General features: G+C 42.5%; 2 protein-coding genes and 1 pseudogene across 4 annotated transcripts; 2 read left to right on the top strand and 1 right to left on the bottom strand.

The window, feature by feature from the left end:
- Window positions 1-1,332: 1,332 nt before the first annotated feature.
- LOC112812224 (cytochrome c oxidase subunit 6A1, mitochondrial pseudogene) lies at window positions 1,333-1,856 on the top strand (annotated as a pseudogene).
- Window positions 1,857-3,373: 1,517 nt separating this feature from the next.
- Window positions 3,374-11,742, top strand: LOC112811932 (pre-mRNA-splicing factor SYF2-like). Of its 2 annotated transcripts, XM_025856450.2 has the most exons (7): window positions 3,374-3,498; window positions 3,698-3,811; window positions 6,482-6,607; window positions 7,601-7,718; window positions 7,810-7,900; window positions 8,811-8,909; window positions 9,635-11,742. In XM_025856450.2, the coding sequence occupies exons 1-7, from the start codon at window positions 3,472-3,474 to the stop codon at window positions 9,798-9,800; spliced, it is 741 nt and encodes a 246-aa protein (XP_025712235.1). In that variant the 5' UTR covers window positions 3,374-3,471; the 3' UTR covers window positions 9,801-11,742. The 2 variants fall into 2 exon arrangements, with proteins under 2 accessions (XP_025712235.1, XP_025712236.1); XM_025856451.2 differs by lacking the exon at window positions 8,811-8,909.
- A 3,274-nt stretch (window positions 11,743-15,016) lies between these two features.
- On the bottom strand, window positions 15,017-19,585 carry RSRP1 (arginine and serine rich protein 1). 2 transcript variants are annotated; one of them, XM_025856449.2, is made up of 5 exons: window positions 19,415-19,580; window positions 18,637-19,226; window positions 17,391-17,542; window positions 16,052-16,135; window positions 15,017-15,471 (listed from the first exon to the last, which is right to left on the bottom strand). In XM_025856449.2, the coding sequence occupies exons 2-5, from the start codon at window positions 19,163-19,165 to the stop codon at window positions 15,352-15,354; spliced, it is 885 nt and encodes a 294-aa protein (XP_025712234.1). In that variant the 5' UTR covers window positions 19,166-19,226; window positions 19,415-19,580; the 3' UTR covers window positions 15,017-15,351. The 2 variants fall into 2 exon arrangements, 1 of the variants encoding a protein (XP_025712234.1); XR_012381336.1 differs by lacking the exon at window positions 15,017-15,471 and having other exon boundaries at window positions 16,971-17,542; window positions 19,415-19,585.
- Window positions 19,586-26,963: the final 7,378 nt, after the last annotated feature.

Genomic DNA, 26,963 nt, shown 5'->3' with positions numbered 1-26,963 from the left:
AGGACATAAGTATTCTTCTTCTGTTAACCAAACTATGCAGGCAGCCCACCAACTTGTTAACCAAAAGAATCCTAAAAATATGACTGTCAGAACCATGGGTGGCTATATCCACATTTGGGATGGATTTCTGTGGTTTACCCCAGGATATGAACATTTGAACACCCAGGCACCCCTGTGTTGGGAACAACAACAACAAAATCACTCTAAACAGAACCAACCCAATTACATCCAAGATGTGGGATGGATACCTGGAACTTTGTGAGCATTCTGTTATACTGAAGGAAAATGGTTTGGCACCAATAGGTCACACTTTCCAGGTGTTTACTGAGCAGCTCTGAATGGAGCTCAGTGGTTATGTGGCATGGATCTTAGGCCATGATTTCCACCTGGATGGTTAGATCATCGCACCCTGGCTTTCCCTGGGCATGAGGGAGAATTCATCCCACTGTTTTTGTTCTCTGTGTTGGCCAAGATGTTACTGATGTATACAGAGGCTTTACCAAATTTACCCAACAAGCGTTAAATGACAGCCAACAAAGAATATTGTGTGTTCTCACCCAATGAATCTGCTATCATGTCACCTTTACTAAATCATATGAGAAAACAAATAGATGCCCTAAGCAATCCTTGTACCTAAGTCATTTTGTATCTGTGCAATTGCACCTGTAGCATAAATCCCCAGAAGTGTAATAGCTGTGTCAAAGAGTAAACGCCTTTGTAATTTTTATAAATATTGCCAAATTGCTTTGCCTAAGGATTGTACCAATTTTCAGTCCTACATGACCTCTCCAGTTGGTGTGGGTTTCCTCAAAGAATGGTGACTGGGTTCAAAAAACAAGCATCCCAAAAGAACCAGGTGGAATCTGCTTCCCCTTTTATGACTTAGCCTCAGAAGTCACATAGTGTCACTTCTTCCGCAGTCACATATTCAAGGATTAGGGGTATAGATCTTACATCTCCTTGGGAGGTGTGTCAATGTCACATTGTAAGAATAGCACATAGGATGGAAGGTCTTCTCTCATCTTGGGAAATTCAACTGGCCACACAACTTGTTCTGTTCTTTGTTACAAGCTTATAAACATATGTAAAGTATAACTTGAACAAAGAGCTCTTCTAAGACTACAAAAAATGATGAAATTGTTACCATGTCCCATGAAAAGAATTGTGCTAGATATTTTGTTTGCTCCTTTAGAACCACCTTCCACCAGTGTCCACTCTGTTCTGCACCCACGAGTGCTGGCCTCTATAACTCAGGCCTCCAGCCTCCAGAACTACAAGAAATATATTTCTGGTGTTCATAAGACAAAAAAAAAAAAAAAAAGGTCCAGGTCGAAAATGGCGGCGGCGTCTGTGTCTCGGCTGTCTGGGCCGCTAGGTCGGTCCGGGGCACAGCTGGGGCGTTCCATGTCGAGTGGCGCCCATGGCGAGGAGGGCTCAGCTCGCAGGTGGAAGCCTCTCACCTACTTCGTGGCACTCCCTGGCGTGGGTGTGAGCATGCTGAATCTCTTCCTGAAGTCGCATCACGGAGAGCACGAGAGACCCGAGTTCGTCGCCTACCCCATCTCCGCATCAAGTCCAAGCCCTTTCCCTGGGGAGATGGTAATCATACTCTATTCCATAACTCTCACGTGAATCCACTTCCAACCGGCTATGAAGACGAATAGAGAGAACCTGGACCACCACCCAGTGGGGACCACAGCACTGGTTTGGACCATGACTCTGCACACGGACCAGAAGTCTATGGGACCTTAAGCTCACCTTCCTTACTTGTATCAAATGATGACCAGCATACCTATCTTCCATCCCTTTGCTTATGGCAGGAGATGGCTTAAATAAATAACTTAGATTGGTCCATGAAAAAAAAAAGCATCAATAAGCGCTCTTGTTTATTGCTCTCTTCTCATTGGATCCTTCCAAGGAGTGGCACCTACAGAAGATAAGAAGTCTGGGAGAAAACGAGGTCAGGGGGTTTATTCCCTGCCTGGATTATGGGCTGGTTTCCTGAGTCACGGCTTCCGTCTGAAGACCTTCTCCTACCCTACCCTTCCCTTCCCTTTTTAGGATTAGGGGTAGCAATGGCTTCCCCCTGCTGCTAGCCCTGGAATGCTTCGCTTTCTTTTGCTGGTCTCTCTTAACCCAGTCTACAACTTTGTAAACAGTCCCTTCATTAAACTCTCCTTAATTATTTGGTTTCAGTTTGTAGGGTTCTGACAAAATATTTTGTAAAACCTGTAATTCTGATACAGTAAGATCATTACTGTAAATAATTTTGTCACCGACATTTCTGTATTCCTAAAGAAGGTAAATACATGTAAGACTCCTCTGTCAATTCATCCATGATACAGAAAAAATAAAGGCCTAGATTTGCTTCTTTGATAGCGGTTAAGAAATTTGTCTCATTTAAATTAACGGCATTAAACAAGAAATTCCACATTTATTTAATTACATTTATGTAAATGCAACAAAGAAGAAATATGATGAGCTATAAGAGGGGAAACTGACTCTTCAGGTGGTGGAGGTTAAGGCTTCCCTGAAGAAAGACACTTAAGAAAACTGCAGGCAGGAGAGGGGCACATCTAATGCCAACTGGTAAAAGTCAGCAATTACTCATCATTTGCTACGGGCCAGGTACTAGTCACAGATAACTTCACCCATATTATCTAATTTGTCCTCAAACTACTCTGTGACATGGGTATTGTTTTACTGTCTTTTTCATAGATGGTGAACCAAAGAATAGACTAGTTAGTAAATAAGAGCGAGTATACAGTTCACTATTGAATGAGTGGCCAGGCATATGAAGAATGCTGTTCTGTGCAGAATTTTCAGAAGAAAGTCAAGGCCTCAAATTAATCCAAGAAATCTTTCTGCATCACGAAAATGCTCCAGATACCAAATAATCCCCAACCAATCTGTTCATTCGTTCAACAGTATGAAATTAGTTCATACCTTGCACCAAGTACCGTTGGGGCCACAAGGAATCAGCTGTTCCCTTGGAGCTCACGTTGTACTGAGCGGGGCGACAATAAACTGCTAGGCAGGGATTAAAACAGGGTGACGTGATGGTAACTGTGAATCTGCTTTGTATTTGGTATTCAGAAATCTGAACTATAAGGTCCGTCAGTTGATGGGCACAATTTGTGCTTTGGGTCGCTTTCTCACAAATTTGGCGGCTTACTCCCTTTTCCCCTCTTCCGCTTTACCGTCCCGACGGCGCTGACGCCAGGTCTCTTCTCCGGTTTTACCCGCGCCTCCCAGGTGTCGCTATTCCACGCCCCTGCGCACAGGCCTGGCCCAATCGGATGCCGCCCAGGGCTGCGACGGGCGGTAATTGGCTCCTCATTCTCCCGGGCGAGCAGAAAGGGGCGGGGTTTTCCCTGAAACCTTCGGCGGCAGGCTGCCGGAAGTGAGCGAGAGAGTCGGAAAAGTTATTTGTTGTCGCCGGAAGTATGAGGGGTAAAGCGCAGCTGGTTGATGGCCGCTGAGGCTGAGGCTGAGAGGGTGGGTGGCAGGCTTTGCCCGGGGGTTGGGGATAAGGGCGTCTGCGGCTAGAGGTTTGGCCTAGACGTAGAGGCGATGCCAGGGAGGGAGGCGCACACACCGTGGGTCGGGACGGCGGTGAGGGCTCAGCCCGGCCCGGGGGGACCGGCGGGGAACCGGCCCGGGCCGTCCCGCCTCCAGTCGGTTGTCCTCGCCGCAGGTGCGAGTGGACAGCGCGGAGGAGGGGGAGCTGCCCCTGGCGGCAGCCGCGGAGCTGGCCGCCCAGAAGCGCGAACAGAGGCTGCGCAAACTGCGGGAGCTGCACCTGAAGCGGGTGAGTAGCCCCCGAGGAGCCGAGACCTGTCACCTGGGCGGCCGGTGCGCGTTGGTGGAGGGACAAGCAAGCCGGAGCAGCGCGCCTGACAGACCCGCGGTGCTGAAGAAAGATCTTTCCCGGTGGTTTCAACCCTGGTAGCGCACTGGAATCACTCTAGAACTTTTTAAAAATGCCATGCTTAGGTCTCACTTCTAGAATGTCTCACTTAATCCGTTTCTGGACCCAGACACTGGTCTCGTCTGTTGTCACACAGCAAGTGGCCACTCACTCATTCATCCTAACACCCTCCTCCCCACTCACCCCCGAGCTCCTAGTGTGCCATAACCAACTAGCTAGTGTGGCTACAGTGGTAAATGTGGTAAGACTCCTGTCTGGTTATGGAGGCAGGCCCATAACCAAAACTTACTCCACCACTTGGTGATTGTATGTTAGAGGGAGGAACAAAGTGCCTCAGAAATTCACAGAAGAAAAAGACAACTAAAGACTAATGGGACAGCTAAGCTGCTTGAAAGATGAGCCGGATGTTATCAGATAAGTAAAGGAGTTGGGGGAAGAGGTATCCAAGCAGTAGGAACAAGTGCAAAGGCAGAGTCCTCATTAGGGTGGGAGGCCTGTAGGCAGCGGGGGACAGGGTATGTGTGAGGAGTGTAGTTATCTGGATTTGCCCAGAAAAACTCAGTTTAAAAACTAGTCAGGCATTGAGTTTAAGAAGTTCTTTACAGATTTTGGATACTAGCCCTTTATCTGATATGTCTTTTGCAAACATCTCCCATTCTGTCGACTCTGACAAACAACCTGAGGGTTCTAGAGGGGAGGGGGTGGGGGGTTGGGCTAGCCTGGTGGTGGGTATTAAAGAGGGCATGTTCTGCGTGGAGCACTGGGTGTTATGCACAAACAATGAATCATGGAACACTACATCAAAAACTAATGATGTAATGTATGGTGATTAACATAACAATTAAAAATAAAACTAGTCAGGCACACATACTTAATATGAAATACTGTATAAAGAGTAGGCTGGATGTTATGTGAAGAAGTAATAATATAATTCAAACATCATGCTTTTTTAATCTTTAATGGATTACTGGATCTAGGTAATCAGTAACTGCAAACATCACAAAAAGGGAGACAATCAGAGATTGTGTGTCTCCTGATAGAAGTATATAACACTAGCTTCATATAAGTAGACTTGTTAAATATTACCTGAACTGAATGGAACCACTAGATCTAATGACCAATTTACAACAAATACAGGGGTCAACGGAGCCTATTAAAGGACATCATAGGGAGGCAACTAGCACTTTGGGAACTAGGACAGTCAGCCTGATCATTTTCACAGTCCTCAAAAGAGCAGGGGATAAAAAACATGGAGAAGGAAACCATAGATTAAATAAACCTTAAGAGATGTATTGACTAATCACAATATATGGAACTTGTCTGAATTCAAACTGTAAAAAATAATGAACACTTGAGACCATCAGGAAAATGTGAACATTACAGGATAAGAATTAATTATTTTGGGAATGTGATGGTGGTATTGTTAAAGAGGTATCAAAGGGGCGCCTGGCTGGCTCAGTCAGTGGAGTATGCAACTCTTGATCTTGGGGTTGTGATCAAGCCCCACATTGGGTGTAAAGATTACTTAAAAGTAAAATCTTTTAAAACAGGAGATATGAAAATACTCATAGATGGGGGAAAAAAAAACCAGAAATCAGGAAATTTGGTCTCGGTCTAACTCTGCCACTAACTCTGTGATCTAAAAACTTTCACAACCTCATAAACATTAGATTGGAGTCTCTCTCCCCTCACCTTCACAGTTTATACATGTGACCACTTGTCCACTTGCTCAGTGTTTATCGTTAAATTGCTGTTTAAATGTAATATTACTATTTAAGATAGGAATTTTACATTTTTATGTCTTTATAGGTTCTCTTTTCATCTTTTCTGTTTCTGGGGGTTTTTTTTGAGTTTTTTTGTGTTTTATTTGTTTTGGGTTGGGGGAGGTCATTTTGTTTGATTTCGTTGGGAAAAAAGATTGTTTTTTTCTGTAGCTTCCCACGGTCTGGATTTTGTGGGTTGCATTCTGATGGTGTCTCCTACCCTATTTGTTCTTAAAAGGAGTGTTAGGAAAGGTGTTTTCAGAAGTGTTAAACCCATTAGTTGCCGAGAATTTGTGTTGGACCCAATTTGAATTAAAAGAGACATGAAAATGGAATCACCTTCTCAGTGTGTGACTCGGTGTCATTCAGTAGCATCTAAAATCCTCTCAAGTCTCCCCAGTCAGTGGAACTTGCGCTGTGGGAAACCCTGTTTTAATCCAGTCCTAAAAGACTTGCTTACATCACACAGCCAGAGAGTAGTCAAGTCCATATATCCCTCAGGTCTTCTTACTTCCAAACCATAGCTCTTTCCATCCCTACCACCTGGTTCCTTGAAAGTAGTAAAAGAATATTTAAAGTTATAGGAATAGGTGTTGACTTCCTCATCTCCCCCTCCATAAAATTCCCCCAACACGAATACACACGTAAAATTCTCTAGTGGCTCTCCACCGTTCAGGATAAAATCCAAAGATCTGCTTTGAATGCCTGCCATACAAGAAGACAGGTAATGTCTATTTAGATTTGTTTCCATACCTGTGCCGACAAACTTTGTGTGTTCTGGTGGTAGAATGAAGCTCGAAAGTTAAATCACCAGGAAGTTGTGGAGGAAGATAAAGGACTTAAATTACCTGCAAACTGGGAGGCTAAAAAAGCTCGTCTGGAATGGGAGCTGCAGGAAGAAGAAAAGAAAAAAGTAAGTACAATTCCACCATCCTCACAAGCTGTGGATTCCAGGATTCTCTTGTGTTTTGTTGAGGCAGCATATGGCGTGGAAGGTGAGCACTCCGGCTCTGAGAGAGTTGGGAGACTAAAATGTGTAAAACACTTAACAGCAGTGCCTGGCACATAGAGTGGCATAAGCAGTGGCTATTAGAGTAAGAGCCTAAGCTACAGTAACAAAAGCTCCAAAGATAACAAACTATAGGGGCGCCTGGGTGGTTCAGTCAGTTAAGCGCCTGCCTTCAGCTCAGGTCATGATCCCAGGGTCCTGGGATCGAGCCCCACATCCGGCTCTGCTCAGAGGGAGCCTGCTTTTCCCTCTACCTGCCGGTCTCCCTGCTTGTGCTCTCTCTCTCTCTGTCAAATAAATAAATAAAATCTTAAAAAAAAAAAAACTATAAAGCTCATGAGTCTCTCATGTATCAGCTCCCTGTTGAGCAGCCCAAGTCACCTGGCCTGATCCATCTGCAGGGGAGGTTGGGAAATGGGCAGCCATGAGCTAGGAAAAGAGGGGAGAAAGGCTTTTAATGGACACCTAATGTGTCCACCATGGCTGTTTTTGGTGTCAGTGTTACAGAGGTGTTTTTTTGTTTTTTTTAAATAAGAAATGCAGCTCTGGTGGGTTTTTGTTTTTTTTTTTAAGATTTATTTATTTGAGAAAGGGAGAGCACAAGCAGGGGGAGGGGCAGAGGGAGAGGGAAAAGCAGACTTCCCGCTGAGCAGGGAGCCTGACGTGGTGGTGCTCAATACCAGGACTCTGGGATCATGACCAGACATCCAACCAACTGAGCCACCCAGGCAACCCTAGATGCATTACTTCTTACAGATCATAGCAAATTGCACACAATTTTCTTTTCAAGCTAATCAACTTAAACAGTCTTGATAGCAGTCTTTAGGCCTCTCTTGATTTTAAAAGGATCAAAGAATTATATAAGGAAATAAAACTAATGTTTTCTCCCCTCTTCAGGACTGTGCAGCGAGAGGGGAGGACTATGAGAAAGTGAAGCTGCTGGAGATCAGTGCAGAAGACGCAGAGAGATGGGAGAGGAAGAAGAGGAGGAAAAACCCCGACCTGGGATTCTCCGGTAAAACTGGCTTTCACTTTATTCAACGGGCCTATTAGTAACAGGTCTGATAATGCCCCGACATCTAAAGTAGTCTGGATTCTTCTTTTAGATTATGCTGCTGCTCAGTTACGCCAGTATCATTGGCTGACCAAGCAGATCAAACCTGACATGGAAACTTACGAGAGACTGAGAGAAAAACTGTAAGTGTTTAATGGTATATTCTTAGCATGTTACCTGGAAGGACTTGAATTTAAGAGTGCTGATTCTGGAGCTTTGCTTCCTGGCCTTGAGTTCTGCCTCCACCACTTACTAGACATGTCACAGTTTTTCTCCCTGTTTCCTCATCTGTATACAGGGAATAATAGTGCTTACCTCATGGGGTTATGGTAAAGATTAAATGAATTCATTCATACAATGTACTTAATGTTTGGCACATAGTCCTGTATGCAGTATCATCATCATGATTACTGTTGCTCTTACAGTGTCCATTACTGATGGAGGATATCTGCTTTGATCAGGTGCAGTAAGCAGTGCTAAGCTGCACTTGCTGTTTCCCTAAGACAGATAGTGTGCTTAAGCTCACAACTGTTTTTTGGGGTGTTTTTTTTTTTTTTGTAAGATTTTTATTTATTTGACAGAGAGATGGCGAGAGCAGGAACACAAGCAGGGGGAGTGGGAGAGGGAGAAGCAGGCTTCCTGCCAAGCAGGGAGCCCAATGTGGGACTCGATCCCAGGACCCTGGGATCATGACCTGAGCTGAAGGCAGACGCTTAACAACTGAGCCACCCAGGCACCACAAGATCACAACTGTTTTAATCGGGATAGTGGAGTAGAGTAGAGAGAGCTCTAAATTGTTCAGAGCACACCATGTTCTCATTCAGGCTCTCTCACTGTACGACTTGGTTGGGTGAGTCCATTAGCCTCTGGTCCTCAGCTGGTGCCTCACTTGAGCACTAGAGTAGATGATTTCTTAAGTACCTTTTTTCAGGTCTGATTTCTGTTTCTTTGAAATCAAGTATCCCAGAGGTTTCCATTTTTGACCACTAAACATTGTCTAGTTCTGATGATATAGAATCTTTATAGTGTTACTTACACCTTGCTTTTTCTCAGTGGAGAGGAGATTTACCCAACATCCAACAGTCTTCTTCATGGAACACATGTACCCTCCACAGAGGAAATTGATAGGATGGTCATAGCCTTGGAAAAGCAGTAAGTACTATCATACAGCCTTAAGTTTTAGTACTGATTTCATGCCTCATGACAAAATTAACTGGGGTCTTGAAGTGGTGTAGCAGAAGGTAGAAATTAAGGAATGCCTGAATTACTAGTTTGAAGAGTGGTCCCATCACTATTACTTGTATATTTGTGTTTGAATAGGGTAATTATTAGGCAAAACCAGCAGTATATATATATATAAATTATCTCAAAGAAGTGTAATATGTCACTGCCCTTGTACTTTCAACATGAACTTGTGTTCCCAATCTTAAAACTAAATCATCTGACAGTACTATTAACTTATAAAATTCATTAAAGTTCATTGAACATACTTCTTCAAAGAATTTTTTCCTGAAGAGATTGTTTTCAGTCTTAAAACTAAAAAAGAGGGGCGCCTGGGTGGCTCAGTAGTTGAGCATCTGCCTTCGGCTCAGGTCATAATCCCAGGGTCCTGGGACTAAGCCCCGCCATCAGGCTCCCTGCTCAACGGGAAGCCTGCTTCTCCCTCTCCCCCTTCCCCTGCTTGTGTTCCTGCTCTTGCTATCTCTGTCTCTGTCAAATAAATAAAATATTTAAAAAAAAAAAAAAAAAGCAGCTTAGAATTTTGTGTATGTTTCCATTACTGATTCTGCTCTTAGTTAACTATTTGGGCATGTTTTATTAAAATCAAAAAAAGAAGGCAATTTTGAATTTTGTCAATTTTTTTTTCCTTCCTCCAGAATTGAAAAACGAGACAAGTATAGCCGGAGACGTCCTTATGATGATGATGCAGACATCGACTACATTAATGAAAGGAATGCCAAATTCAACAAGAAAGCAGAAAGATTCTATGGGAAATACACAGCTGAAATTAAACAGAATTTAGAAAGAGGAACAGCAGTCTAATCTCCTTTAGGAACTGTTTTGACTGCCAAATTGTAACAGTAAACCAGGACTATTACCTTTCTTTTTATAATTTGTAAAGTGTTCTATGACTGTGTATTTTCAGGCTTATATATTTATTATTCATTCATTTCAGAAAAAAAAAGTCATGTATTTATGTGTTCAGAATGTGTGCTTCATGTGTGGACCCTGCTGGGCTTAAAACTCCTAGCTACAAATGTGAGTCATCATCATCCTTATATTTGTCATATGTTTGGACTTGACCTAGAATTGAACTTGGGAGCTTCAGCAATAGAATGCTAAATTGGGACTAATTTTTCTTGTAAGCTATGGTAGGTGGTGAAAGGAAGGGGACAGTGGCTACTGAAAATTCACCCTGGCCAACCCTCTCCAGAAGTAGTCACGATTAACAGGTGCTAGCCTATCCCATGCTCTACCCCAGGGCCCAGGTACATTTATGGGGCAAGCACAGAAGGTATGAAACTGATTCTCTAATGACATTTTGTAAATACACCGCTTTCAAAAGCAAATTTCCCATGGAAGAAAGTAAATTAAAACATTTGGTCAAAGTATTATTAAAACTTACATAATACAATTTTTTTTAAAAAACCTAATTGAAATTTTAACCTTATTTCAACTGTAACTGAAAAATGAGGGCATGTAGTTTGAGTAGTAATTATGGGAAATAAGGGACAGAAAACCTGAATAAAGGAGGTTATTTGTGCAGTTTATATGAAAAGAATAGGACTGGTATCAGTAAGTTGGGCACACCAGTAACTCTGATTTAGTGAATGATGGGCTGATTAAGATGGTAATGTAAGTGCTACTAATAATGGTATATTCAATGTACTGTGACTAGGGAAACTTTAATGTTATACATTCAAATATAGAATGAGGTAGATCTATATATACTAACATGAAAAGATGCTCATATCCAAAGAGAGTTTTATAAGGCATAAAAAAAAAAAAAAAAAAAAAGAAGAGGCGCCTGGGTGGCTCAGTCGTTAAGCATCTGCCTTCAGCTCAGGTCATGGTCCCAGGGTCCTGGGATCGAGCCCCGCATCCGGCTCCCTGCTCCGCATCGGGCTCCCTGCTCGGCGGAAAGCCTGCTTCTCCCTCTCCCACTCCCCCTGCTTGTGTTCCCTCTCTTGCTGTCTCTCTGTCAAATAAATAAATAAAATCTTAAAAAAAAAAAAAGAAAACCCAGCATGTACATCATACTATATATGATTGCCTCTGGGGAATGAAAACAGAGGCAGTAATTTTATTTTGACTTCTTTTAAAACTAATGCAAGGGAAGGACCCGTGTGGCTCAGTCAGTTAAGCATCTGCCTTCAGCTCAGGTCATGAACTCAGGGTCCTGGGATTGAGCTCCTCATCGAGCTCCTTGCTCAGCAGGAGGCTGCTTCTCCCTGTGCCTGCCTCTTCCCCTGCTTGTGCACGCTTTCGCTCTGACAAAATCTTTAAAAAAAAACAAAAAAGGGGCTCCTGGGTGGCTCAGTCGTTAAGCAACTGCCTTCGTCTCAGGTCATGATCCCAGGGTGCTGGGATCGAGCCCCACGTTGGGCTCCCTGCTCAGCGGGGAGCCCCCTTCTCCCTCTCCCACCCCCCCGCTTGTGTTCCCTCTCTCACTGTCTCTCTGTCAAATAAATAAAATCTTTGAAAAAAAAACAAAAACCCAGCATGTACATCATACTATATATGATTGCCTCTGGGGAATGGAAACAGGCAATAATTTTACTGACTTTTAAAAATAATGCAGGGGAGGGACCCCTGTGTGCCTCAGTCAGTTAAGCATCTGCCTTCAGCTCAGGTCATGATCTCAGGGTCCTTGGATCGAGTCCCGCATCGGGCTCCCTGCTCCTTGGGAGCCTGCTTCTCCCTCTGCCTCTCTGCCTCTCATGAATAAATAAAATAAAATCTTTAAAAAAAAAACCCACAAAAACGTGTAACTCCTTTAAAAAAAATAATTCAAGGGACATCTGGGTGGCTCAGTCAGTTAAGCATCTGCCTTCAGCTCAGGTCATGATCCCAGGCTCCATGTAGGGCTCATTGCTCAGCGAAGAGCCTGCTTCTCCCTCTCCCTGAGCCCCCTTCTTGTGCTCTCTGACAAATAAAAATCCTAAAAAAAAAAAGTAATTCAAGACAGGGAGCCTGGGTTGCGCAGTTGGTTAAGTGTTCCACTCTTGGTTTCAGCTCGGGCCATGATCTCAGGGTCCTGGGATTGAGCCCCATGTCAGGCTCCCCGCTCAGCATGGAGTCTTCTCGAGATTCTCTCCCTCTCTCCCTCTGCCCCTCCTGCTAGTGCTATCTCCAAAATAAATCTTAAAAAAAATTCAAGACAAATACACACCTATGCTGCCGTCTCCTCAAAAAAACTAATTACCTGTTTTATTTGGCTCTCCAGTATTTACCAAGAAAACATTTAGTACCAGCGTACTAAGGGAAAAGAGGGAAAGATTAATAAGGATAGGTTTCATAGACATAATCTGGAAAGGAAAAATAGGAGCGCCTGGGTGGCTCGGTTAAGGGTTGCCTTTGGCTCAGGTTATGATTCCGGAGTCCTGGGATCAAGCCCCACATCGGGCTCCCTACTAGGGGTAGTCTGCTTCTCCCTCTCCCTCTACACCTGCTGGTGTTCTCTCAAATCAATAAAATCTTTAAAAAAAAAAAGGAAACACAGATTTCTCCAGAGGAGAAAAGCACTTCCCAACAGTCACTACTGCTTCAACCGGAAGAGCAGATGTCAGTAGGATTTGAGGATTACTCTGAAGGTGACCGGGTGGATGGTCAAATAGGCAATATTGTTCTTTAAGTTCAGCATAGGGAAGGTTCATTTTGAAGAGCGGGGGAGTAGGCAGTGGAAACTCGGGAAATTCTCAGTTAGTAGATGGTAGCAGTTAAAGGCAGCATGGAGGAAATTGCTAAGAGCTTGTAGAGAGAGAAGCAAAGGACAAAGAGCCAGTATAGAAAATGGAAGAGGTCAAAGGAAATAAATGCATGTAAATCCCTGAAAATTTTGAGGAAGGACTCTATAGAGAGTGAAAAGCACACGTTAAGACCAAGTTTTATTTTACTAGATAAGCTTAAGAGAGGTTTTCAGCAAAGAAAACGAAAGGAAAGCATGCTATGGTGAGTTAAATACAGTTCCTCTAGTTCACACTTTTAAGGAAAAAAGCAAAAGATTTAACACCTGAACCAATCTAGGGAAGTGCTTTCTAAAAGGGTGGCCATCCACCGTATGTGACTTGAAAAGTGGCTAGGACAAACTGAGGTGTGCTTTAAGCGTAAAATACATGCTGATTACGAGACCTAGTACAAAAAAAGTAAAATGCCACCAATTCTTAGAATATTGAAGTGACATTTTAGAGATACTAGGGTAAAACACTTTCACTAATTCTTTTACCTTTTTCAGTGTGGTTCCCTCATTTTCACTGGACAGCACTGAATCTAGTCTCCTGGTATGATTTCTCACCATCGGCACCATCCTGCTCTACTGTCCACCACTTACACAGTAACAGGATACCGCACCTGGGCAACTGCATCCCACTTACGTAATGACAGCCAGTCAGGCTTTACACACACAGTACGTTATTTTCTGTTACAAAGCCCAGGACAAACTAAACACAGATCTGGCCAGACCCAAAAGACAAGGTGAACTTAGACAAGAACACTGTTAGTACTTGATGGGGCAATTATGGAAAAAAAAAAAAAGAATATAAACCATATTCTTTTCAGGACACTAGATAAAATGAGCCAACAGACTAAGAAATTAAACAGTATGAAACAGCTAAGCCTCAAGCGTGCTAATAGACTGAAAGAGAAGCTAATGGTGAAGAATGCCAAAGGTAAAAATCACTCCAGAACTATCAGAAGTGGTAATTAGCCAGACCATTCTTATATAATGAAGGAGTTTGGTTGAGGAGTTCCGGGACTTGTCCAGTCACTTAGCTGTTCAGGACTAGTATTCAAATACGTGTCATAATCAGAGCAGCAAATGCTGCTACCAGCGAAATGAAGGTGAGGAAGATTATCACATCATTAATTCTTTTCCAAAGTCTCCCTCACAAGGAAACCCTCTGCAACTTTGCTAAGGATACCAACTTAAAGATACTAACAAGGTGTTCATGTTAGCCACATTCTCAGTTACAACTCAAATCCTCATGTTTTATTGGATTTGGCTGTAACCAGGCCAGCCTACCAATGTTCTCAGGTCTCCTTAGAATAAAAATGAACCTACTGCATAAACTTTCGTACTTCAGAAGCATGTCCCCCTTCTGGTAACTACTGTTAACCTAGTTGTAAAATGGACATGTTCACCCAGAGCAGCAACCCTTTCTCACAGGAATTTTCCATTCATTGTCCATTTAAATTGTCCTAAGGTCAAATTTTATTAGAGCAGCTCTTCCCCATACAATGTTTTAGGATACAAATACTCTATTAGCTGTACTTTCCAGTAACACAGCCACTAGCCTTAACACTTCAGAAGTGGCTAGTAGGACTGAGAAGCTGCACACAATCACATGTGGCCAGGGGCTATGTTACTGATTGGAAAGTACAGGTAAAATATTAAGACAGCACAGCTTTAGTTAACAGCAAATTAAGTTCCACCTGAGAACCTTCATTACTGTCCCTTCTACTTAAGAATTCAGGACTTCTGCCTGCTCATTTGTTCATATTATTTGAGTGTTTCTTTTCCTGAGTTATTTGTTTCATATCTAATATTCTGCCTATCCTGTTTACCTTATCATCCCTATTGGAAATCTATTTCCTGAGACTACCCAAGCTGGTGGCAAAAGAGAAAGCAAGTAAGAAAGAAAAACATACTTAAAAAAAAAAAGGCATAATAAAGAAATGCAGCTAAACTTCACAGATTGTAGAGCTCAATGAGTCATTCCATTTCTATCTCTCTGGCTAGGTTTCCTGCCCTAAAGCTTGTAGTTTAACTTGTCCAAGACAATACCATGCCAGAATTCCATAAATTTTAAGCATAACTTCTCAAATTTAAATGAAGACCCACATCAACTGGGGAATATTAAGATTCAGCTCTGGGGTGGAGACTTTGAGATTTAGCATTTCTCACAAACTGGGTAAGGTCAGTGAACCCTATGCCGTCAGTCCATGGATTTGGATTTGGGATTAGCAAGGCTTTAAACTAGAGACACTTTATGCTTCTTTAAGATTATGTAATATATACATACATAACAAAGCGACACAAATTTAGAAAACAAGAAATTTATTAAATATAAACAAATCAATTACCGTTCTTATAAATTTTGCTTTTACATAACTAATCGATATTATACAAACCATTTACAAGTATATGTACAAGACTCCCACCTGTATGAATCCTCTGGTCCACGTATGTTATCTCTTATCTATAAGAGAAACCTAAAATGTTAATATTTAAATATTAAAGATTTACATATTTCTTTGTCATTGTTTGTAATTGCAACAATTACCACTAAATGACTCCCAGAGATGGAATAATGCTAGGAACACACACTTGCAATAAAGTGCATTTCAGCCAACCTTATACATTAGTTTTCTTTTTTTAGACAGGAACCCACAGTCCATATGGACTTTTTTTCTTGTCTATTTTGGGGGATCCTGAAGAGGTCTCTTCAGCAGTAGCTTTAGCTGATTTCTGAAGCATTGGCTTTGCTACAGAATTCTGTAAGAGAAGAAATTCTTAAGTCAGCTATGCAAACACATACTTGTACTCAAAATACTTGCTTTTTACAAAATATACTAAATAATTCCATTAAAGATTAAAACTTGAGACACCATCCAAAAGCAAAGAATGGACCCCATATTTATCACATGATCCAAATTGTAAAGCCTACTTTAAAAACTACTAGGAAAAATCAGACATCTGCCAAAGTTTATTACAAAATAATGCGTTGAAAGAGTTTTCAGTTTTGTTTAAACCCCTGGCTGATTTTAAAATATTCTGATTACAGCGTTTTCTGAGATGTGCTTTTTAAATAATTCAACAAGTATAGGAGGAATGTGTGAAAAAGTAAAATACTGATATCAAAAATATGAGTTTCGGATACAGAGGGAGCCAAAATACTGGTCACTTGTAAGAATGGTACAAAAAATTATGAAAGGTTCCTTCTAACTAAAGTGGCTTAGTAGACCCCAAAGTACCAACACAAAAACAATGAGCCTCCCAACAAAAATAAAAGCCCACATAATAGAATTATGTCCCTAAGTCCAATTTTGAGTAGTCAATGCCTAGATATACTTACATTAGAGCTAAAAGCTATGCTTTTTTGCTGGGAAGGCTTTTCACTGGGATTTTTAGTTCCATCTTCTGCTTGTTTTTCCAACAGCTAGAACAGGTAAGAGAAAAAATACTTAAAAAAAACAAACAAACCATATCCTTGGTTTACCATGCTGTATAAAATGCAGCCCAACCGTATATAAATTTAGTTGTAGAGACACAAATCAACTTGGATCTAATCACATACTTAACAGTCTAAACGATGTTAGTATTCCAGCTTTCCCCTTAACAAAACTGATTCAATAATCAGCTTAAGGCACTCTTCCCCAATAAAACAGTATTATATGCCCCTGATGCAAATTCCAATTAACTCTGAAAGTAAAGTCATACCAGAAAATACCTAGTTTCTAAGACCTAAGGTGTTTGCCAGTTGGAAACCTAATCGTCTGAAAAAGCAACTGGACTAAAGATCTCGTTCATTACTAAATACTTAAGCAAACCTACACCTGGGTTTGAATGACAGGAAAAATGTTCTCTAGATAAACCTATCTTAACTGATTCTATCCAACTCATAATTACCTTAAACCTTGAAGGCTAATGAATTTTATACTTTAAGACCACAGTGCAATTTGCCAATGCACATCCTGGACATCTCTGGAAAATTATAATAAACTTATCTGCAAGTGAAGCAGGCCTCTTCTTCTGTAATCTCTCAAAACATCTGGAATATATTGCATATATTAAGAAAGGGACATCTGTATCACAGATGCCCCACATTACAAAATGTTTAAAAAAAAAATTGTCTTCAGTATCTTATCAAAATAGCACCTATCCCAAATTCTAGCATGCACATGGATCTACCAACAAAAAACTAAACTTTCAGTGTGTGAACATAAACTTCAAATTAGTAAAACCTCTGATGTTTTTGCCCATGTATCAATTACCAACAGATTTTCTTCATCAATGTCTGGAGACCACATTCATGATTTCTATAAGACAGAAATAGAGCAGATAAACTATACTGTATGTTGAATACAGAATTTATGGGAACATAATGCTGCAAATGAAAGCTACCAATAAAATACTCTGTAAATGCTAGTTAGAAAAAGTCAATAGCTACATAGAAATCACCAAATACCACCTACAACTATGAAAGTAATTAGTACTGTGTCACATGAAAATGAAGATCACTAATCTCCCATTTTCACGAGGGAGAGACCTTCTCCAGAGCTATTTTGATCTTAACAAATTATATTTAGGCCTTCCAAGAAGCACTCTAATATAAATCAAATAAAAATGGCCAATTAGATCTTTCTAACAGTAGCTTTCTGAAGATGTTGTTTGGATAAACCTAGAATACTCACCTCAAACTTTGCACCACTGTTTCGTACAGCTGTTCCATGGTTCGTCTCTTTAGATTCAAGAACTTTTCTGAGACTAGTCGGCAAGTCAAAGTTAGCTGTTCCTAAAGCTTTTGCTGCATTGGCTTTTGCTATTTCTAACAGCTCCATTCGATCTAGAAAAACAAGACAAGACATTCGTTAATCCTGTAGTACATTTCCCCAAAGACTGCCCAATCACAAAACAAGCTTGTATTTTATTTAGATTAACATTTAAATATTTTGTTTTGGGGGGTAAAATACAGCTGGAATCAAAAAAACAAAATTCTCTACCTCATTTTTTTGCTGAGAAAAGCAAGCAAGCATCCCTAAAGAATCTCAACAACTGGTTTTCAGTTTTCCTTACCAAAGTCCTGAATTTCCTCATTGTTTTCCCTTTCTCTTCAAATGTGTTTCTCTGAACATATCAAGTTTTTTTGTAATACATTTTACATATGGCCCAATCATCGCAACTAATGAACCAATGCAGATACCTTTCTAAATCCATTTTCAGACTCCTACCAGTTTTAGTTTACATGTCTTTTTCTGTTCTGTGATCTTATCCAGCATTAAAACAAATCATCTGTATTAAAATACTGGAACTGCGGTGCCTGGGTGGCTCAGTCGGTTAAGCGTCTGCCTTCGGCTCAGGTCATGATCCAGGAGTCCCAGAACGAGCCTTCCACAGGGCTCCCTGCTCAGCGGGGAGTCTGCTTCTCCCTCTCCCCCCTCACCGCGCTCATGCTTTCTCTCTCAAATAAATAAACTCTTAATAAATAAGTAAAATATTGGAACAAAATCCAGTTGTTCCAGTAACACGGTATTGAGGGAAAAAGCTGATGCTCTTCTTCCCGCTCAATAGGTAACAAAAGCTTAAGGAACAAACTACTGAGTCACTAGTAATACCTAGAAAGGCTCCACCGAGAAGGGCCAGCCACTAGGAAAAAGCATTTCCTCCACGGCGAGCTGTTTAATACCACAGTCGACTTCTCGTCCCCAGGGGAAAAGAACGTCCCCTTTAAAACTGGGTACCAAAAAGAGCGCTTTTAACTGCTCTTAACCTGCTTATGTGTCCCCTCCCTCTTTGCTCCCAACGAAACTACTAAGACTACAGGCACCAAAAGCAATGGAAATATCTACACGACACGGCAACTTTGGTCCCCCAGCGCACTCGTGCTGTCGCCAGCCACGCACAAGGATGCGCTGGAAAGGTGCGCGGCAGACGACTCACCTTTCTCAGTCAAGCGAAAAGGGCTGGGGCTCCGCGACCGGGTCCGGGACCTGCCCCTCCATCTTCGGCGTTCCTCCGGGTACACCGTGCGGCGGAAGCCGTAGTAGCGCCGCCCCCGCGGCAGCGCGTAGGCCCGTCGGTAATACGAGCGTCCCCGCGAGCCGGAGCGGCTGCGAGAGCGAGGCCGCAACGGCGACCGGCGGTATCTGCTGGACGCGCCGTGGCGCCTGTCCCGGGAGCCGCGGCCGCGGGAGCGCGACCGGCTGCGCGAGTAGGAGCGCGAGTAGCGCCTGTACTTCCTCTGGTGGCGCCGCCTGGACCAGGACCTGGACCTGCTCCTCCTTCGGGGCCGGCTCCGACTCCGCGACGATGCCCGGCTCGAGCCGCTAGAGCGGGACCGAGACCTCCCAGAAGACGAGCGACTCCTGGACGCCGAGGACAGGCGGCTGGACCGGCCCGACCGAGACGTCGAGGGGGACTCCTTGTCCCGAGGCGAGCCGGGCCACAGGTCGTTCACGTACTGAGACATCTCTGCCCGAGGTTGCAAACTTCCCTCCGTCTCTCAGGATCCTCACCCGGAAACCAGGCGCCTAAGAACAACAGGGGTGAGGAGGGGGGACCGGAAGTGAGTCGCGCGGGCGGGCCCCAAGCCAAGAAACTAACCGAGCCGCTCCGACTCCGGGAAGTGGCAATCCCAAAGGCCAGCCTGCCCGTGTCCCCTTTAGGCGTCACCCCCGCCTCACGTACCTGGGACCGACCCCGTCACCAGTAAACTTACCACCACAGGCCGCCAACGCCACACCGAAGGCGAAAGGAAGGGACCAACAGACGCCTTCCTTTCGAAGCTGAGGATGAAGAGAGGCTTTTCGAAGCTGCTCTCTGAAAAGCAGATCCTCGATCTCAACCTCCGACCTCTGGACGCTGACACCGCAGACCCGTCTAACACCAGAAGCTGACGCGCAGAGCATGCGCAGAAACGTTGGCGCGGTGGGCGTGGCTCCCCTCTCGCCCAACCGCCGCCCTTTCTCCTCTCTTCCCGCGCCCCGCCCCGCCCCGCCTCGCCCGCCTTGTGCAAAGTCCTGGATGCGCATGCGTCATCGTCCCCCGGGGGCGGAGCTGCTGCATCCGGGTATCCGTGGGCATGTTTTCTTTGTTGAAACTGGTAGAGTGCGGGATTTTCGCGCGGCCCGATGCGGGCTCGCGACCCTCTGCTGCGTGGGTGCAGAATGGGTCGCTGCCAACCCACTCTGGGAAGTTGCAGACTCGGGCTGAACCTCCCTGGACCCTTCACGGCCTCTTCTTCCTGACCAGTGCCGGGCTGCGGACTTCCCAGGATCTCTGTTAGTGCAGTATTAACTTAGAAAAGGTTGCTTATGCCCATGTTTTGCCTAGTAAAGGTTAAGAAAGTTGGAGACAGAATGCAAGACTCCCACAGTTGATCTATATATAACCAGCGGGTCAGAATGACTGCTGAGAAGTCAGTTCCGAGGACTCTGTGCTTGGTGTTGGGGATTAAACAATGGTGACTTTTATTTCCGGGGATTTGTAAATAGGATACATTCCGAACATACTTATGCTTAATAGAGCATGACATTTGCCTTGAAATAACTTTTTTGAATGAACTAATCACATCTGTAAATAAAGTCATTATATGAGCTTCTTTGCAAGTTAAGAGTGGCGATTTTACTGAAGTTAACTTTCTTTGGAGGAGATACAAATACACTTTTCTCTTGTTCATCTTCAGCCCACATCCCCAAACAGGCAAAGAAATGGAGGGGATAAAAAAACCTTATCACAGAATCTGCACCCACCCATGTAACCTGCCTTGGTACAGTCCACAGTGCCGTCCACATCTCTAGAGAAACGTCGCGGTGGAAATGGTTCTTAAGGAAAGAAATGTTTCTTTAGAAACATTTTTCTAAGTGGTATCACAAAGAAACCGAGAAGACACAGTGCCCAACTGCCAGGAACTTCTCCTGAAATTTCTCATGAAGCTGTATGAGTGGACAGAAAAAATAAAATGAGTTTCAGATTGGAAAAGTGTAAAAAGGATGTGTTGGGGAAAAACAGGATGATGGAGTCGACCTTTCGGTTATTAAAAAGGAAAGGGTGGTAGTCTCTGTAAATGGTTCAAAATATCAGTCAAATGTGTTTCTAAAATAAGGTGAGTAGAAAAATCCTGGATGTTAACTGAATATTGGAAACAAAGGGATATGTTACCTTGCCCTTGTGCATGATATTGGTATATTTGTATCTAGAATAATATTTGTGTAAGTCTACCTGAGTTAAAGTGCAAGAAATGTGTTTCTTTTTTTCTAAGCAATACAGTCTTCTCTGAGTACCTATCCCTTCATTTGATTCAAAATCCAATTTCAGTTATCATTACAGCATCTTGCACAGAATTTGTAGGCTAATTCAGGTAGAAATGACATCTTTACAAATAGCACATCTTCCCGTCCAAAAATGTGACCCTTTTCTACATTTATTTAAAAATTGTTTAGGTCCTTCACTGTGATAGGCAGATTAATGGCCCCCAAAGATGTCCACACCCTAATTCCCAGAACCTGGGAATGTTACCTTACAAAAGGAATTTTGCAGGTGTGATTAAAATTAAGGACCTTGTGATGACATTATCCTGAATTATGGGGGTTCGGGGAGGTAGGCCCAGTCCAATCACTGGAGAAATTCAAAGCCTGAGAAGGATGCCACTCCCTGTTGCTGCTTCTGAAATGTTGAAGGCTATCTGCAAGGGCCTGAGAGGACTCAAGGAGCTAAGGTCTGCTCCTTGCTGACAGTCACCAAGGTAACAGGATCGCAGTCCTGTAACCTCACAGAATTGAATACTGCCAACACCTGAATGAGCAAGGTGTTGGAGATTCTCCCCTAGTCTCCAAAAGGAACACAGCCCTGCTGACGCCTTGACTTTAACCAATATGAAAAATTTTTTTCACTTGATAGGTAAATTCAACCCATTTACATTTATTGGAGTAACTGCAATGTTGATCTTATAGTACCTTATTTTACTTTGTTTTCACTTTTTCCCATTTTATTTTGCCAGCCTGATCAAGTTTCTCTTTTTTCCCCTCTCTTACTGCCCATTTAGAGGTTCCACAATGCTTCATCATGCCATTGGTGGTTTAATGGTTTTTTCTATCTCTACCAAATATTTAAGTCTGTTTCTCCTCTCCTCCTGTCTTCTTCCACAAATACTTATAAAATGTTTATTGTATTAGATGCTGTTGGGTAAGTTAAGAAAAATTTAGTGGCCCTTTCCCCTAACAAAATTAAAAGTTTTCATTAATTTTAATGACAGCTAATTTTGTAACGGGTGAGGAGATCCAAAGATAGACAAAGTAAAAGCTAATAATCCATTCCTTGAAGGTATGAAATCCTCTAAAGAAGTCCCTGTTATTTTGCCCATATATTAGAAGTAACCAATGTTAACAGTTTAGCAAGTGCCCTGTCATCTTTCTCCAAGCTCTTTCAAATATACAACCATGTAGATTTTTATGAGTATGGACTCATTCTAAAAAAATTGATTTAAAACTTGCTTTTATAACCAATATTATTTGAGATAAATCATATAGATCTAATTTATGTCTATCAGCTGTATAATATTCCATAGTGTAGAAATACCAGAAATTAATCTTTTATCCCTTATTGCTTATTCCTGGACAGTCATGTGGTATCCAGTTTTTCCACCACTAAAAACTATGTCTTGGAACCAGTGTTGGATTCTGGAAATGTCAGCAGTTGCAGAGCTCCTCTGAATGCTCCTAATCCATGGTTTCAAGGTCAACAGAGCCATGTTCAGGATACAACCTGGAGCAGCTGATTGCAATTAATACCCCAGCACTATCTGAGGAGTTACCTCCAAGATATGTGACATGGTAGCTCAGGGGTAAGTTCCGCTCTCTCAGACCAAGAGATAGGATCGGAGGAGCTTTCAACCAAGGAGCCCATCTAGAGTGAGCTACAAAGAGGAAAAAGAGCTCTGAGTGATTCTGGCATAGAAGACATTCATTGATCTTATATCACAGACAAGTTGACATCAGACATCTCTGTTGTTAGAGCTGCTGTAGAATCGTTAGCTACAGTCATCAGTGCAACAATCAAGGCAAGTAACACAAAGATCAATAAACTCCAGTCTGATGTGACATTCCTGTGTTCCAGTATGTCCCAAGGAACTCCTGCCACTGGTTCAATCATCACCCCATGTGGGTTCATGCTTCCATTGCCTACAGTTATTGAGCTGAGCTATTATTCCTTTTTTTTTTAAAGATTTTATTTATTTGATAGAGAGAGAGAAAGCACAAGCAGGAGCAGCAGAAGAGGGACAGGGAGAAGCAGGCTTCCCGCAGAGCAGGGAGCCTGATGCGGGGCTCGATCCCAGGACCCGAGGATCATGACCTGAGCTGAAGGCAGACGCTCAACGACTAAGCCACCCAGGCGCCCCCAGGCTGTTATTCCTACTGCTCCTCCTGATAACCATTTCTCAGGTTGGTAGCTCTGGCATGGAAATATCAGGCTTACAGTGCTATTCAAGAGGCACCCCTCGATATATCAAGCTTAACACGTTTCCTGCCATGAAGACTTACCAGGTGAGAATGTTATCTGTAACATCACCATGGAAGCTGCTCCTCTGTCCCCATTGCAGCCACCATAGAGAGGTGTTAGGGATTCTGTACTGTCATTTGGCTTTGAAGAAGCCAGGAAAGCACATGAGCAGCACACAGATCCAGATGTGTATCTGCCAATATCATTCTTAATAACCCACAAAGGTGCAATTACTGGTGGTGTTATTACAGTATAAGGATAGATCCATGCCTCTGACTAACAAAGATTGTGACATTCACGTCCATGCCTAATGGCCACCCAAATCGCTTGCTTGAGAATTACTCAACCCTGCAAGCAATATAACTCTTCAGTGCACACCTTGCTCACTAGGGTACTCAATCAGACAAGCTGTCTCAGCCACACTCACCTGAATGTCAAAGGAACCGTCATTAACCATATGTGGATTATGTTACACAACCTTCACAAGGAATTTGACTTCAATAATAGCACAGTAATGGGAGGTAAAATAACTAGACAATGTCAACTGGTCCAGAATGGAAACAGGTGAAGTACGGCACAAGGCTACACTATTGATGCTGTAAGACTTCCTTTTCAAAGGTTAGATGGCACGTAGTCTACTGCATGCCTGCTCCCTCAAGTCTTTCACAGCCTTCATTTGACCGTGCTTGATTTTTGCTGCCTTGGCTCAGCAACCAAACAATCTCAGGTACTGTCTCAGGAGACTGAGCACTTGTCTGGCCTGTGTAAAGATGAACTATTCTGTCTTCAACCTAACAACAGATAGCCTTTACTTCAAGGTACAATGCAGTGAAGCCTTGATGTTTTACCAGCTGGACAGGATCTTATATAGTAATTTGCCTTCCAGAGGCAAAGGATGATATATATCAACTAATCTGGCCAATAAAATGTGCCTTGAGTAGTCACCCTGACCATTGCCCTCATTTGCAGCAACCATTTTGTCAAAGCACCTTAATGGGCAAGTTTTTACTGGGAGACATCCATCAGGATCTTACAGCAAGCTCTCGTGCTAGATCCATTGTATTATGCAATTAGACCTAAATCTGATTTTTCTGAAATGTTTTGTGCATGATCAGTGCACCCACTTGAATAGTACTTTATGGCACATTAGATTACCTTCATTTACTTTCCTCCATCCACAAGACTGGCTTGGAGAGTTAACCTCATGGGCAGCTTGGCTGGATGGGATTTTAAACCTTATACGACTTGCATCTTTGCTGGGAACAAAAGTCACACACAATTTTATTTTTTTTTTAGATTTATTTATTTTAGAGAGAGAGAGAGAGAGAGAGAGAGAGCGCAGAAGAGGGGAGGGGCAAAGGGAGAGAGAGAGAGAGAATCTCAAGCTGACTCCCCCCTGATTGTGGAGCCTGATGCAGGGCTTCTTCTCACGACCCTGAGATCATGACCTGAGTCAAAATCAAGAATCAAGAGTGGGACGCTTCACCAACCAAGCCACCCAGGTGCCTCAGTCACATGCCACTTTAAGTACTAGTACTTTCACTGTTAAATCATAAGACTCTCAAAAGTGGAATTGCTGGCACTGAGAAATACATAGAATTGTTGGATCATTATATTGTACACCTGAAACTAGTATAACACTTGAATATATGTTAATTATACTTGGATAAGGAAAAAGAATTAATTTCTTGGTTAAAGGGTCTATATGATTGGGATGCCTGGGTGGCTCAGTCGATTAAGCATCTGCCTTCAGCCCTGGTCATGATCCCAGGGTCCTGGGATAGAGCTGGGAGCCTGCTTCTCTCTCTGCCTGCCACTCCCCCTGCTTGTACTCTCTTTCTCTCTGACAAATAAATAAAATCTTTAAAAAAACAAAAAAGGGTCTTTGTGATTGAATATATTGCTGTATTATTTCCAAAGAGGTTGTAACAACAATATATGAGAGAACGCCTTTCTGATGCCCTGGATCAGTTCATTTCCCCCATTATAAGTTATCTTATTTTCCTGTGCCTCATATTATTAGCATTTATCACAATTGTAATAATTAGTTTTAATTCATTTTGTATCATTTTCCTGCTAGAACATAAATTACATAAGGACAGCCTTGTTTTTATTGAACCCCAGCGTAGCATTCCAGACAGTGCGCTGCATATAGAGTACACACTCAGTGTTTATGAATAAACAAATGAAACAGAATCTCAAATAAGTCTTGAAGGACGGGCAGAGGGAAAGGAAGGGAACATTCCAGAGAAGGACAAAGGTCTTAGCAAAATCTTAGAAATGGAAATGCCCATTTTATTATTTGGGGACAGAAAATAAGTGAGCTTGGCTAGAGCAAAGAGTTTGGAGTGGGGAATTTGGAGAAGATAAAACTGGAGATGCAGAATTAGGGCAGCTTATGATGAGACATAAATGTGAACATCTGCTTCTCAAGCAGCAGGGTCCTAGTTTGTCCGAAATAGTGAACTACCTGCCCTTCCAAAGCTAACTGGATACACTGAGATGGTTTTTGAAACTACTATTGAAAATAGTAGTTTCTATGGCGTACTGGGAAGGAAAACCGGTAGGCCCAAGAAAACAGTGGGAAAACAGGAGCCAAGATAGGTTTAGACCAATTAGAATAGTCTTAAAATTGAAATACAATGTACTGGGCATCTGGGTGGCTCAGTCAGTTAAGCACCCAAATTTTGATTTCAGCTCAGGTCATGATCTCGGAGTCTTGAGATTGAGCCCGGCATCCAGCTCTGCACTCATTGTGGAGTCTGCTTGAGATTCTCTCTGCCCCTTTCCCTCAAATAAATAAATAAATAAATAAATAAAATCTTTAAAAATTGAAATACAATGTACTTACCAAAACATTCATCCTTTTAAAGTATACAATCCTATGGTTTTTAGTGTATCTACAATGTTGTGGATTCCAGACATTCACTAATTCCAGAACTTTTCATCACCCCCCCAAAAAAAATCCCTTACCCATTGGCAATCATACCTCATTCCCTCCCTCCCCAGTCCCCTGCAAGCACAAATCTACTTTCTGTTTGTGTGGATTTGCCTATTATGGACATTTCATATAAAAGGAATCATATAATATGTGGTCTTTTGTGTCTGGCTTCTGTCACTTAGCATGTTTTCAGGGTTCATCTAGGTTGTAGCAAATATCCATACTTCATTCCTTTTTGTGGCTGAATAATAGTCCATTGTTTGGATATACCACATTTGTCTATCTGTTCATCAGTTGGTGGACATTATGTTGTTTCTACTTTTTTGCTATTATGAATAAAGCTGCTATGAGCACCCATGTACAAGTTTTTGTATGAACATATGTCTTCAGTTCTCTTCGGTACATACTTAAGAGTGGAATTGCTGGGTCATTTGATAATGCTGTGTTTAACTTTGTGGGATTGCACCATTTTACATCCCCACCAGTAATGTATGAGGGTTCCCATTTCTCTACATCCTTGCCAACACCTTATTTTCTCTCTCTCTTAATTTTTAATGACAGTGGGTATGAATTTAAAGGAGTTTTGGTGAAAAGAAAAGCAAAGAATTGAGCTGGTGGCTAGAGAAGGTGGTTGGATCAAGCTTTTTTGTTTTGTTTTGTTTTGTTTGAAGATGGGCTATATTATACATAGCATATTTGTATACTGATGGAAATAATCTCGTAGAAAGGGGAAAATGGATGGCGTGGGAGAGACGTTGGACAGTTGTGGAGTCCATGTAGTAGGAGCAGGAGTGAGGACAGGTCTACTGAACAAGGGGAGGAGCTGACC

Source organism: Callorhinus ursinus, unplaced genomic scaffold, assembly GCF_003265705.2.
Source record: "Callorhinus ursinus isolate GAN/ISIS: 27379988/994484 unplaced genomic scaffold, GSC_fseal_2.0 scaffold18, whole genome shotgun sequence".
In the NCBI taxonomy this organism is placed as follows: domain Eukaryota; kingdom Metazoa; phylum Chordata; class Mammalia; order Carnivora; family Otariidae; genus Callorhinus; species Callorhinus ursinus.
Note: the sequence above shows the minus strand (reverse complement) of the source record. Positions and strands in the feature narration are given on the sequence as shown.

Coding starts and splice junctions, on each gene's coding strand:
- RSRP1 (XM_025856449.2), bottom strand. CDS start 19,165: ATGTCTCAGTACGTGAACGACCTGTGGCCCGGCTCGCCTCGGGACAAG. Junction 17,543..18,636: donor TTTTCGCTTGACTGAGAAAG/GTGAGTCGTCTG, acceptor TTGTTTTTCTAG/ATCGAATGGAGCTGTTAGAA. Junction 15,472..16,051: donor GCATAGCTTTTAGCTCTAAT/GTAAGTATATCT, acceptor CTTCTCTTACAG/AATTCTGTAGCAAAGCCAAT.
- LOC112811932 (XM_025856450.2), top strand. CDS start 3,472: ATGGCCGCTGAGGCTGAGGCTGAGAGG. Junction 6,608..7,600: donor AGGAAGAAGAAAAGAAAAAA/GTAAGTACAATT, acceptor TCCCCTCTTCAG/GACTGTGCAGCGAGAGGGGA. Junction 7,719..7,809: donor CCCCGACCTGGGATTCTCCG/GTAAAACTGGCT, acceptor TTCTTCTTTTAG/ATTATGCTGCTGCTCAGTTA.